This window comes from Podarcis raffonei, chromosome 5 (assembly GCF_027172205.1).
Source record: "Podarcis raffonei isolate rPodRaf1 chromosome 5, rPodRaf1.pri, whole genome shotgun sequence".
In the NCBI taxonomy this organism is placed as follows: Eukaryota; Metazoa; Chordata; class Lepidosauria; order Squamata; family Lacertidae; genus Podarcis; species Podarcis raffonei.
The window spans coordinates 77,635,829-77,650,278 of NC_070606.1; the positions used below are offsets into that span (position 1 = coordinate 77,635,829).

General features: G+C 41.4%; 1 protein-coding gene across 6 annotated transcripts in view; it reads left to right on the plus strand.

Annotated features, from left to right (window-relative positions):
• RNF13 (ring finger protein 13) overlaps positions 1-14,450 on the plus strand; it is a 49,993-nt gene that overhangs the window by 17,399 nt on the left and 18,144 nt on the right. For 5 of the 6 annotated variants that reach the window (XM_053390260.1, XM_053390259.1, XM_053390264.1 and 2 more), the window contains 2 exons: positions 5,295-5,420; positions 12,724-12,811. In XM_053390260.1, coding sequence (XP_053246235.1) covers positions 5,295-5,420; positions 12,724-12,811 — 214 coding nt within the window. Of the gene's footprint in view, positions 1-5,294; positions 5,421-12,723; positions 12,822-14,450 lie in introns of those variants that run through there. The other variant, XM_053390265.1, reaches the window with a different exon arrangement.

The window sequence follows — 14,450 nt, forward strand, 5'->3', positions numbered from 1 at the left end:
AACCTGCAGAAAAGCATTTATGACAACCACTGGACTTCCATGTGAAGATGTTATTAGAAAGCAGTCAAGTAAAAGACTGAGCCCAGAACATTTAAACTAAGGCTTGGCTTTAGAATGATACTAATCTAGTGTCTGGCTCTCTAAAATTACAGAGTTGGAAGGAGTGTGGGAGGTCAGCCCTTGCTCAATGTTGGATCTGCAGTGCAGGATACAACTGCAACATCTCTGACCTAAAATGAAGGCCATTCCACCACCTTCCAAGGCAGCTTCTTACATTGCTAAACATCTCCTACAGTTAGGAAGCTTCTACTAATGTTTAATCAAAATCTGCTTTCCTGCAGTTTTCACCCAATGATTCTAGATCTTCCCTCTGGAGCAATCACCTTTCCTCCCTTCTGTGGCAAACAGTAGGTCTTCCTTTCATCAAGGACCCAACCCTAAACCTACCTGAAATAAGTGTCCTCCTATTAACCTCACAGGCTTTATTTCTTGTCCTGCGATCGTCCTGTACTTAGTTGCTTGACAGTAACTCAGTGGGATTGAATCCTGAGGAAATCTGCACAAGATTGACCTGTTAGGAAATGTTTTTATTGCTCCTGATTTTGCTTATAATACTTCTGATATGCAACTATTCCTCAAATGAAGTTGGTCTAAGCTATCAGTTAGTTAGCTTTAAAACTGATAAAACGTAACAGCCACGTTTGATCCTGTCTAAAACAAACCTTAGCATAAATAACCATACTATATTTTAATGCATGCTTGCAGTTCTTATCTTATTTGATTGTCCCATAACAATTGTACACTTGTTGCAATACCCCAATATCTCTTGAAGTTTGATTCAGGACTTCTGCTGTAGCCAGTGACTCTTAGTCAAATATAAGTGACTTCTGCATTTTGAACACTTTCTTTAGTTAGACATTCTTGGACAATATGACCTTGTCCAACAATGGCCGTGAGTCATCTTTTGTGTTTCTTTCAGTTGATTCTAAACATTTACAGCCTTAATGAATGTGTATGCTCAAGGACCTCTACAAAATACAAAAACTTAGCAAAAGGTTTTTTTTAACAATGCTGCCAAACAATGTTCTTGGAACAATTTGGTTTAAGGGCTGTAGTAGCCTCCCACCCAAACCCTGGCAATTCGAATTATGAAAGCACCAAGGAAAATCATACTTTAGTTTATTTCAGCTGTTGTTTAGAATTGTGGTGACACATGTTCTGGCCATAGATCCTTGTGAAGCAGGTTGTTCTTGATAGACATGAGCACAACCATATGTACCTGAAAAGGGGAGCCTGTAGTCCAGCAGCATCTGAGGGCCATAGGGTCTCCTCTTCTGATGTTGTCTTCTCCAGAATTTGTGGTACTCTTGACTTAAGGCAGAAAACAGCAGGCAGTAGGTTGCAGTATTGAACTCACTTGTACATCTCCTCAAAGACAGTATTGTTTGTTCTGAGAATAAGTGGTTTGGGGATTGTGAGAACACTACCCACAACTTGATCCTCCTCAGATGTCTCTGCAACACCTAGAGCTGATTTACTGTTGAATTTAATGCAAAGACTTTCAGGATTTGGTGAGTATCTTTAACTTGATACCACCGTATCTATGATACCATCTAGGCCTTCACAGTTTCTGATGTGTAACAGTATGTAAGGGGACTAGGAAGCAGCAGTATGTTGTACTGCTGTTTGTAGTGCAACATATTCCAAGAGCATTTTGATTTCTCTGGATATTGACTGAGGTCTGCCTCCTGTGCCTGCTAATGTAATTGCAGCAAGCCGCAGCATTCAATGTCTCAAGGTTAAAATCAGTACATGATAGTTGCAAACACCAGATTGTGTCACTATTAATGCCGTGGTATGAATGCTAAATGCTAGCAGTGTTTTTCAAACCTCGGCTACTGAGAGTCTTGTACATATATTTTCTAATAGTGATTTTGTTAAAGTAACTTTACAAAATATAGGAGTTTTGCTGAAGAAATTTAAAATCCAGACATATCTGAAATAAGCTTTTATCATGTGCCCTAATAGTCAGGAAGGTGGTAGAAATACAGTTGCAGTAATTTTATTTTGTTTTCATTTTATTTTTGAGGCAAGAAATAAGAATTGCAAGAAAAAATAGAGGTATTGGAATAATTGCCATTTTGCTATTATGAGAAGATTCTATTTATATTAATTTCAAAACAACATACCACGCAACAGCCAAATGCTATTCATTTCCCCCCCTCATATATCAGTAGAGCATTTGCTTTAGTGCCAGTCTTTATTCAGATTTGCAGTTCAGGAAAGCAACACAGAAAATTCTGCTATTAATGTGGGAAACTGGGAAGCAGTGGAGAATGGTAAGATGTATATTGATATTAAATTCATTGAGAGCAGCTGAACTTCCGAATGTACAACAGACTGGACAGAAGTATTCAAATTTATAGGAATTCCTTGCCCTATAATGAAATAGTCATACACCTGGAAGACATGTTCCTCCTTTTTGGAAGTATGGTTGTAGGTATCCATTTTATGTTAGCCTATAGTGAATATGAAACGATACAAAGCACAGTAGATAAATAAAATGGGGATTTTGGGATATCCTCAGAAACAGTTGCTTGCTGAAGTAGTGACACGTGGAAGTGGGTGCTCTGATGCACACTTGGAACTTCCTCACTGTTGGTGTTCATATTGGTAGAGGAGATGGCTCCATCTGCTTTGCTAAAGGTCAGACATCCCCAAACTCTGCCCTCCAGCTGTTTTGGGATCCCTAGCTAACAGCATAAAGTTTTCTGGTCACACTATTTCAGAACTGCTGAACATTGAAACTTGGGTGAAGACAATGTTCAAACAAGGCTAAATGCACTGCTTGCTTTTTATTCCTAAAACCATATTTCTGTTCCTAATATATTGATTCACAATAGCGATTGTCACCAAATAGTTAATAAGAGAAGATGCCTAAACCTGTGTTGAGGAGAGAGAGCAAGTTGTGACATTCTCTTTTTTAATTCCAGCTGCTTTGATCTGTGTATACAGAAGATTGGTTACATTTATTTGGCAAAATAGCTCATCCTTGTTAAGTGACCTTGGGTGTTCTGAATATTTAATTTCCTGGCTTTCCTTTGTTGGGGTGGGCAGGCGGGGAATCACTTGAAAGTGATTCCTTTAAAAATCCAGCAATTATTCCAGCTTTGAAAGGCTTGCTTGAACAAGGTGATAGAAATGAATGCTACCCGGTACCTGCCATGTTTTAAATGCAGATTGCAATAAAAACCGTACCATCATGCTGCCCATGAAAGTACCTGAAAGCTTCATTAGTGGAGTTCTGCTTTTAAAACACTGAAATTGGCAGGCTTCACTCCAGTAGAGCACTTCAGCATATCCTTAACTTTAAACTTTAGCTTTCATGAGACAGTGTGCATGTTTAAAACGAAGTAAACACTTAAGTGCTTTGTTGGATTAATGCCCAGGTGAAGTGGTACTAGAAACATATCTCTTTCATACTTGACAAGTTGTCATTACAAGTTATACCATACTTTGACTTTTGATGATTTTTGGGTTTTGCTGAACTTAAGCCCCCCTTAAAGGTAAAGGTACCCCTGCCCATACGGGCCAGTCTTGACAGACTCTAGGGTTGTGCGCTCATCTCACTTAAGAGGCCAGGAGCCAGCGCTTTCCGCAGACACTTCCGGGTCACGTGGCCAGCATGACAAGCTGCATCTGGCGAGCCAGCGCAGCACACGGAACGCCGTTTACCTTCCCGCTAGTAAGCAGTCCCTATTTATCTACTTGCACCCGGGGGTGCTTTCGAACTGCTAGGTTGGCAGGCGCTGGGACCGAGCGACGGGAGCGCACCCCGCCGCGGGGATTCGAACCGCCGACCTTTTGATCGGCAAGTCCTAGGCACTGAGGCTTTTACCCACAGCGCCACCCGCGCCACCCTTACTACTTTATTTAAATTATAAACTCTTCGTGTCCTGGTGCCATAGAATGATCTACCATGTTTCTAATCATTGTGGTGAGAACTTTCTAAAAATAGGCATATGTAAGAGGGCCAATGTCGTGTAAGGGTTAGAGGATTGGACTGTGACCTGGGAGACCAGGGTTCAAATCTCCACTTAGCCATGAAGCTCCCTGGGTGACCTTGTGCCAGCCACTGTCCCTCAGCCTTTCCCTACCTCACAACATTCTTAGGAGAATAAAATGGAGAGACGACAACAATTTGCACCACCCTGAACTCGGAAAATCAAAGTAACTACCAGCCAGTTCCCAATCTCCTCTTCCTCCCTTCCTGTTTGGTCAATTCCTTTTGAATAGCTTATACCTCTCAATTTCTACATTATTATTTATTATTAAAAAGTTGTATACCTCGGTGTGTTCTGAGGTCTGCAACTGCTGTCCTTGTTCCTCTGGTCCAGAATTGGTATCCGAGGTGAAGGCATGGAATCGATTTTGCAGCTCCAATGACACAGCATGGCCCCTGACAGTCCTGCTTCTGTGTGTCACGTTCCTACACTGGGCGATCTTCTCCCTCTCTAGGGGCATCCTCACCCTGCATCGCTGTTCCAGGATGGTCCACTCTGCTTTAGTGAGAAATTCCTCATCTTGTCCGATAACTCCAAGTGTGGAGAGGTGGGCCTTAAGTTGCTGTACCTTCCAGCAAGGCAACCATCTTGTACTTGCTGTAGGTATAGTTTTGCACTTTCTCTGGCACAGGTGTTGCAGGTCACTGCAGCAGCTCCCTCACCACCAGTGTATCTTGGTCGTACGTACACTGTGAGACAGCATTCCTGTTTACAAGTCCTGGCCATGTGCTCCCAAAGGCTGCAATCAGCTAAACAGAACTGGTGCTGGCTGCTGACTTTTTCCCCAGCTCACTTCCTGCTTTAAATTTGAAACCAAATGGGTGCTGATCCCGTCTTCTAATCAAAGGATATGGAGAACAGCATATAAAGGTTCTAAAACACACCCTAATATAGTTTCTTAATGCTCACCCGGGAAAAAACAACTACTTGTGGATACAAAACCAACATATAATATGTTGTTCCTTCCATACTAGTTTTCTAGTTAAAGGAATTGTCTTTAAACTAAATACAGGGGCATTGAGAAAATGTGTGCTGTCACCAGCATCTTAAAATAGTATAGTCTGTTCTACCATTGCTACATGTATCAATCTGGTCAAAATTATCTTCTCTAGCTGCAGTGTTAAGAATTTTCACAACTTGGAGTTCAATTATATGAGGCAAGTAGCTTCTACTTATGCAGCCATTTTGTGACTGAGAACTGATTGATTTGCTTTTGAAAATGTCTTTTAGGGTTTTCTAATAAATTCAAAACCCGAGAATGCATGTGAGCCCATAACTCCTCCACCTCTGAAGGACAACACATCTCATGAATTCATTGTATTAATCAGAAGACTTGATTGCAACTTTGATATAAAGGTAGGTAATTTCTCATATGTAAGGATTCTGAACAGCGTTTCTGAGGATTCAGAATAATCTTTAAGTTCTTTTAAAAAGAACCGTGTAGATCTGGTGTATACATACACATTTCTTTAGGAACGTGTTACCAATTTGCACCACTTGTGGTAGTTGCTTGGGTTCTACACAAATATTCTTTTAGTCATTTTCTGCGTCATTGATTAATGTTCTGAATGTCATTTAAAGTGTAACATTTTGTGTTTTACTTTGATCGGCTCTATTTTTCTTAATTTCACAAGATTTATATACCACTTGATTGTAATAAAACCTCAAAGTGGCTTGCGTCCTTAAAAAGATTGCATGCGGTTACTTACCCTCAGCAAAATCAGTATTATCAGTGTTGCTGTTGTGGACCCCACATTTCTGTTCTGTAAAGAAGGAACAGTGCTGGAGGCGGCGTTTTGTGGGGGGTTGACTTGTATTAGGGGGTAGGATCATATGATTTCCCTGGAAGCACATTTATGAGGGCATACTTGATGGAGTGTAGTCTCCTGTACATAGGAAAGAGCTATATCTGGTTGTTCTGGTTCCACCCACCACTGGCATGTGACCCCTTGAAGTTGTTCATGAGGCAGTGTGGCCCTTGGACTGAAAGAGATCCTCCAGCCCTGATGTAGCAGGAAACAATGGCTTCCTCTTATGCCTGTCTGATCCGGATAGGTTCTTATATAAAATATAAAATGTTTTTGTTGAATATTGTATAGCTTTCACCTCATCTGTAGTATTGGGAGTGTGGGTGGAAATACTGCATTATTATTTTTTGTGGACAAAGTTGAACCAAATGAAAAATTGTGCACGCCCAAATGGAAAAAATAAAAGGAGAGTACCATATTTAAGTGGAGTGCCCCTAGCAGTCCAGTTAAATGACTTACTGTTGGCATACACTGATTAAAAACCAAATCACCTGATGTTATGCTGCCATTGTAGGAATGTTATTGTAGCCAACGAGGTTCCCTCCATATACAGTTGTACCTCGGGATGTGAACGGGATCCGTTCCAGAGCCCCGTTCGCATCCTGAATGGAACGTAAGACATGACGGCGTGTCTGTGCGTGCGTGGGTCGCGTTTTGCCGCTTCTGCGCATGCACTTGATGTCATTTTGAGCGTCTGTGCATCCACAAGCGGCGAAACCCGGAAGTAATGCACTCCGTTACTTCTGGGTTGCCGCGGAGTGCAACCCGAAAATGCTCAACCTGAAGCACATTCAATCCGAGGTATGACTGTACGGGTTTCCCAACTCCCCTCAGCTCCAGCCAGCATGGCCAATGGTAAGGGATGATGGAGATTAAAATTCAGAAACACTTGAAAGGCATCCCATTGTGTGGCAGTATACAACACTGTTTAGGATAAAAGATAAAATGTAACATTATCTAAGGATTCCAATTTAAGATACATGGAATGAAACTTTGTTGCTTAGTTCACATTGAATACAGTTTAAGGCAGTATGCCTCTGAATACCAGTTGCTGGGGAGCACTCATGCTTAGAGTTCTCTTGCACTCTGGTCCTGCTTGTGTGCTTCCCATAGGCATCTGGTTGGCCACGGTGAGAACCAGATGTTGAGAGTGGGTGGACCTTTGGTCCGATGCAGCAGAGCTCTTCTCATGTTTTTAGACATGCTCTTATCATCTGCCCATCCTTCCAGTTGCAGGATGGAAAACTAAAGCATCTTGGTATTCTATAAATAATCTAAGCTGAAATAAACACTTTGTATTAGGTACTACACTGATGGCTATAATTCCAACAGATGAAGTGTATTAGGAGAAGGCTGATCCTAATTTACAAAAACTTTAATGACAGCAGAGAAATGTCTCGCAGGAAAGTAAATTTCCCCCTTTCTTTTAGTTTTGTGTAGCATTATCCTTTCCCTTCTGGGGCTGAATACCATTAACACTATGGCATGCTATTCATTATTCAATAGGTTTCTGATTCCCATACTCCTTTTATTTTTGTTATAAGAGCAAGCCACTTTGAAGCTGGAACAATCTTGGAATAAATTTTCACAAGTAGATGAAGGAATGGCATGCATTTTTACAGCAGGACAGCCTTAGGGTTGCTTTTGTTAGATGGGACGGAATACTATAATGCTGCATTGCTAATGTCACCTCTGAAAGTGAGAGCAGGAAAGCAAAACAGCATTGTCAAATCAAAGCCTGAAATGTTGGGCTTGAGCAGGAGTGGCTAACTTGTGGCCCACCACTGCCTTTTAATTTTCAGTGCTTAAAATCCTGGGTAAATTACCTAGGTGTTCTGGGATTATAGTACTACTGCATACACCATAGTACACAAAACTTTTGTGGTCCTCCAAGGTGTGCATGCACATCTCCCTAAAACAGAATCAATGTGCATAAATAAACTTAGTTGCAAAAAACCCATATAGACTCACTGCACATTTTTTCTCTTCTATTATCATTGTCTGTACTGTTCTAGTTACTTGGGCAAAAAAACTTGTTAATTGATTTTGATAGCAGCTACGTTTGAACGAACCTTGCATACTCACACAGTTGATTTGTTCTTCCATTCTCATGAGCCAGGAAGTGTTAGTTAAGAATAGTTTCCTGCTGTACCAGAACTGGTTATTGATGGTTAATGGCTTCTAAACTATCCAGAATATTAAGCCATGCTTTAAAGTTGGCTTCATATTCTAGCTTTTTTGGAAACCATTCCCCATTGATGCCTAGTTCAGACTTAATGGGAAGCTGTAGTTAATGGAGATGTCCCAATGTGCCAGCTCCTTCTCACCAAGCTATGTGAGGCGTGTTCATATTTATTTCATTAAATTTATATACCACTTGATTGTAGAAAAAGCATCAAAGTGGTTTACAACAATAAAATGACCACTACAAAATTTACAACCATAATTTAAAGCGTACAGAAAGTTAAAACCACAATAGAATAGACTAAAACAAATCAAAACTCATACAGACTTTCTAAACATATGGGTAGACACATCTACATAAGAATGACTTTAGCAGGCACCAAAAATAATACAGTGAAGGTCAATAGGCAGGGAGTTCCAAAGTGTCAGTGCTGCCACTAAATGATTGAGTTTTTATAGATGCAGTGCAGGTATTATGTGGCACCTGTAAAAGTGCCAGTTCTGCCAATATCTCAGCTTTACTATGCTGAGGTATGATTGCTTGCCCAAATGGGCCCAGTGAGTTGCATCCAACATTCGCATCATCCAACGGAAAGGAGCCTGTCTTGAATGGAGGGTTGATCTAAACCTGTGTGTTCTGGATAGCTGTGTTAAAATATTCTGTGTTGTACAAAACGAATAATATATTATATTCCTGTAATAGTTTATCCTACAATTAGCTCAACTTCAAATCTTCTGTGGTACACAAATCAGAAAAAGTATGAAGCATATCTTGTGTGCTTTCTGATCCTGTGTCATCAGCATAGAACAGATCTCGCCTCAAAACTTCACAGCTGAATGCAGTAATGAGAACTGCCTGTAGCTCATTCATTTGATCTCTTGCTGCAGTGGAAAAGCAAGCCGTGGGAACAGATGACAGCTTTCTCTGTGCAGCATCCAGAAGTGTAACCTATGCATCTCCCAAAGGATTTGGATGCCTGTAGCAACAAGAGCTGTAGGAATGTAAATGCCAGTTTCCTTTAGGGGAGATAATTGCTGTGACCTGGTGGTAAAAAGTGCAGTATGGTTAACCTACTGCAACAGACGAGGCGCCAGTGTAGGACAGATTCTACTGATGGATCCAGTTAGACAGCCCACGCCTAAAGAAATGCTATTGACTTTGCAGAGCACAGTTGCCAGGAGAGTTGGGTTATTTGTGCTTGAGAAATGCCTACTGAGCCCCAGGCAGGTTGTAAATTATCCACTAATAGAATAAGTAGCAGGCAATTGGGGATGACACAGAACTTGGGCATGAACAAAGTCTCCTGAAGTTGTGTGTCTATAACTAAAACAATAGGCTGAAAACAACTGCAATCAATTCTGATTCCTGAATGGAAAACCTGCGTGATTTGTTTTTTTAAAAGGCGGCACATTTTCACAAAGTTTTGTTTTTAGAGCTCTTTCAATCTATTGAGAGGAAATATTCAGAAAACAAATCTGGGAATTAAGTTGAATAAACAATAAGTGAACTTGTGAGTTTTCGGCATATTTTGCTGGCTCCTTTTGTGTGTGTTTCCTCTTTTGTAGATCAGCAGGTTATGAATATCCATGAATGTCTGCCTGGTAGATCAAATGGTTGTTTAGACATCAAAATCTAAGCAGTTCAGTTTTGTGTTTATGTATTTACTTGTGAGGACTTTGGAAACAAAGTGTTCCAATCTTATCCCCAGCCCCTACCAAGAGTGCTTCTGTTTCTGCTCTAGCTAGATTGAAGCAGGAGCCTTGGAGTGCTGTTTAGGGTTCACAGAAAACTGCTGAAAGCTTCCTTCGCTGTGCTTTATGATGCTAAAGGCTTCATGGTTTGGGCAGGCTGCCAGCCCTGAACCTTAATACTTGATTTGTGGTATAGCAGAGGCGGAGAAACCCAAGGTTGGGGGGCCCTTAGAGTCTCCCCAGGTTGTACTCCCCTGACCACACCCCTCACATGTTCTGCTCCTTGGCTGCCTTGAATTGCCCTTCAACTGTGAAAATATATCTTGTTTGCCTGGATGGAGAGAGGTGATGGTGAAGGTGGTAGAGATGGAGTGTAGAAACCTCCGCCTTTTTGCATTGCGGGATGCAAATTGCCCACTTTTGCCTCTGGTCCTGTCCACTTCTGGTAAGTGATACCCTCCAGAAGGTTGCCCACAAGTTAACGTGGTTTGGTGGCTGGAAATGGTTTTCCACTCCTGCTGTATAAATTAAGTTAGTGAGCTAACCTCATGGTGCATCTTTCCTCTCTGGCTCAAATGCTTACCATAAGAATATACTGTTGGGGGTGGAAACAGGGCCATCCCCCCCCCCTGCACTGGTGTTTAATGGGCACCTTCAGCATCCCATAACTTAGCTGGCCTATAAACCTAGACCAGCTAGGTCGTTGTTGTTGTTTTTTTGGGGAGGGGGGTGTTGCAAGAGCAACCACAGCTCTGTACAGCATATATTTAACCTGTGTTGTCCTTGTGAGAGACGTCACTATAACTGCTGAGTAAGAGAGGGTGGTTTATCCAGAAGACATTTTCCCCAGTTTTGCGGGATGTGATGGAGACACATTATGTGGCCGTGGCTCAGAATGAGAGATCGTTTCATGTGTAGAGAGATTCCTCTGCTCTCTTAGAGGCACAAGCCTTACTGAATCATAGAATCATAGAGTTGGAAGAGACCACAAGGGCCATCGAGTCCAACCCCCTGCCAAGCAGGAAACACCATCAGAGCACTCCTGACATATGGTTGTCAAGCCTCTGAACATGTTTTGATATGGAATTTGGGGTCAGCCTTGGTATCAGTTGGCACTTGCAGTATAATGCATTGGAGCTGTGAGAGCATTTTAAAACCCTGAAAGGAAAACAGAAATTATTTAAAAGCATCATTGCCTTCCGGGAGCTCTGTTCTAGCGCAGTGAGCATTACACACTGCAATTGTTATTTTTTAAAATTTTACAATGCTGCTACATTGAATCCTTATAGTTCTAATTCAGATCACCACATGTGATGAAGATTTAGGACTAGATTTTGAGGAGGCTTGGAGGGATTCTTAACCCATTTATCACTGTGCACATGAAAGAGGAGGAAATAATCTACAGTTTGAGAGTATAAGGTTTGACATGAATATGCAATCTTCCAAGGCAGAGATTACAGCTATTTTGCACTTCCCCTGGACCTGCTACACTGCTGTAGGCTAAGCCATGCTTTGACTTAGTATGTTGTCCGAGCCAGGACTCATGGCTTGTCTGAAGGAGACAAATCATGAGCCTGGGTATGGATGACACGCTAAATTAAACTGTAGCTTAGCTTGGAGCAGCAGGTGAACTGTGGGAAGAACTCAGTGGTGACTCCAGGAACCCTGACACAATTGTGCTAAGCCATAGTTTGGTTACGCTTATGTTTTAACCAGCTTATTTTATTTGGTTATGTCTGTGATTAAATTAGGGAGTTCCCCCTCCCTTCCTCCACCAGTGGAAAGCTGTTAACAGAAGAATGTGATCAAGCCTAACGTTTTTGCATGATTATGCCGAAACAGACTGTTACTAGGATCACTGTTAGCTATTTTTAGTGCAGTAGTATAAAAGTAGGACACCAAATTCTGTTGACAGTGTAACAGACCTCACCTGGAGTACTGTGTCCAGTTCTGGGCACCACAGTTCAAGAAGGACACTGACAAACTGGAACGTGTCCAAAGGAGGGCAACCAAAATGGTCAAAGGCCTGGAAACGATGCCTTATGAGGAACGGCTAAGGGAGCTGGGCATGTTTAGCCTGGAGAAGAGGAGGTTAAGGGGTGATATGATAGCCATGTTCAAATATATAAAAGGATGTCACATAGAGGAGGGAGAAAGGTTGTTTTCTGCTGCTCCAGAGAAGCGGACACGGAGCAATGGATCCAAACTACAAGAAAGAAGATTCCACCTAAACATTAGGAAGAACTTCCTGACAGTAAGAGCTGTTCGACAGTGGAATTTGCTGCCAAGGAGTGTGGTGGAGTCTCCTTCTTTGGAGGTCTTTAAGCAGAGGCTTGACAACCATATGTCAGGAGTGCTCTGATGGTGTTTCCTGCTTGGCAGGGGGTTGGACTCGATGGCCCTTGTGGTCTCTTCCAACTCTATGATTCTATGAGTTCCTGGAAATATTCTACAGAGTTAACAAATTGGTGTATAAACTATATACTTAGTCAACTTCAGTTGGAAATGCAGGGTACTGAATAGTGTACATTATTAATGGTTCTAGTTACAGGTAGGTAGCCGTGTTGGTCTGCCATAGTCGGAACAAAATAAAAAAATTCCTTCCAATAGCACCTTAGAGACCAGCTAGTGCACAAAGGATAGTATACTTCCGGTGTGGTGGTGTGATTAGAATGCTGGACTGAGACCAGAGTTCAAATTCCCTACTTACTCATAAACTCACTGGGTGATCTTGAGCCTGTTACTGTCTTTCAGCCCAACTTACCTATTTCACAAGCTTGTAGTGATGATAAAATGGGAGAAGGGAAGGTGGATATATGGATATATTTTGTGTAGCAATTTGAATACTGCATGAATGAAAGGGAACTTGCTAATATCTTTAATATTTGCTAATGTTCTTATGCACAAAATGTTCTGAGTTAATTTCTCAGTTCTGTGCAGTTTTTTTGTTGACAGGCATTTTGTTTGGCTCACAGGTTCTGAACGCACAAAGAGCTGGCTATAAGGCAGCCATAGTTCACAATGTTGATTCCGATGACCTCATTAGCATGGGATCTCAAGACAGTAAGTACAGGTATCTTGCTTGATGACATTCTCCCACTCTTTGCAACAATCAAAGCAGAAGCTTCAGAATGTCTACAATTCAAATGAAAATTCATTTACTTCCAACTCAGCCAGTTGGAAGTAACATTTTCGGTCCTGCTAATGTTTTGAAGATTGTAAGCCTGTCAGATGTTTAGCCCTCCTCCTTAAAAAGGACTGAAATCAGTAAAGGTGATCAAGATATAACTGTATGACAAGAGGGCATAATAGACTGGGTGGTATATAAATGCCAAAGATAGATAGATAGATAGATAGATAGATAGATAGATAGATAGATAGAAAGATATGTATCTAAAATACATACTATTTTTGTTGCAATACGCTTTATAGTGCTGTGTTCTCCTGAGGGCCACTTTCCTTCACTTATTTTCCTCCTTTCATGTTTTTAAAACTTTTGTTGTTGTTGTTCTCAGTGTTTTTTTTAAAATTGCAATAAAATTCAACAGGGGGTGGAGGGAACTAATTGACATGAATTTCTTGAAAGTACTGGTGGTTGTAGAGTACAAATATGTAATGTGTGGAATCCATCTTCTGCAGTAAGAAGGCCAGTTCAGAGACAGTAACTTGTCAGAGCCAAATACCAAGCATTTTACATAGCCAAAGTGCTCCAGCAGATGCATAATAAAAATGCTGCTAAAACTTTTAGGCCTGGAATGTCAGTTCTGTTTTGCTTTAGTGAAGGTCATGAAGGACACCCACATTTCCAACAATAGTCCTTATAACTGGGGTTCTGTCAAATACTAGAACCTCTCACACCCTGACACGCTGCTATAAATGGAGATTTAATGCTCTTTCATTATGCAGTGATCAATACTTTTGCTCTTATAAGCCCATGTGCTTGCAGAGCAGGTACATACAGCTGGTGTAAGTCAACTAGCAATACCACTAGAGGGCATACTAGCATAGCCTGTAACGGACATAATAAAATGAGCAAATCTTAGAAACCTGGGAACCACTTGCCCATAGAACCTCTGTCTTGCCAGGATTCAGACTCATTCAGCCTACCACTGCATCCAGACACCAGTCCAGTATTGTGCAGCCATTTCCAGTTCGGATGTTACAGAGAATTAAGAGTTGAGTATCATTGGACACCTTGTTTCAAAATTTCTTATGACCACTCCCAACTGTGTTCGTATTTGGAAGTATTGAAGCAAGGGACGAACAAGATATTCTGTCTTAGATTGTAACTCTGCTTTTGGTGTATCACATCATCAGATCTTGCATTCCTAAAACGTGGTTTTGTAAGTGATTGGAAAATGGCTGCATAGGCACAAGAAAAGCAGTTGTGAGCAGCATACTTGTATTTGCACATGACATTAGAGGTTTTTGCAAGATATGAAAGCACACTATTTCACATGTAACAGAGGTGGTGAGGAGTAGGAAACATGAGAGACATGTTTGTTGTGCAGCCCCTCCTTGCTGCATCTCCCATCACACTTGGAGTTACTTTTGATCGAGGTCAGAAATTACTGTACCTACTTGCACACCACCAGAAAGTTCTTTCTTACTGTGGCTGTTCACACAGAAGCAATTACACCGGGGGGTGTTCATTACCCACTGCAAGGCACAGTTGTATGCAGGCTATTGCTAGGATGTTCCA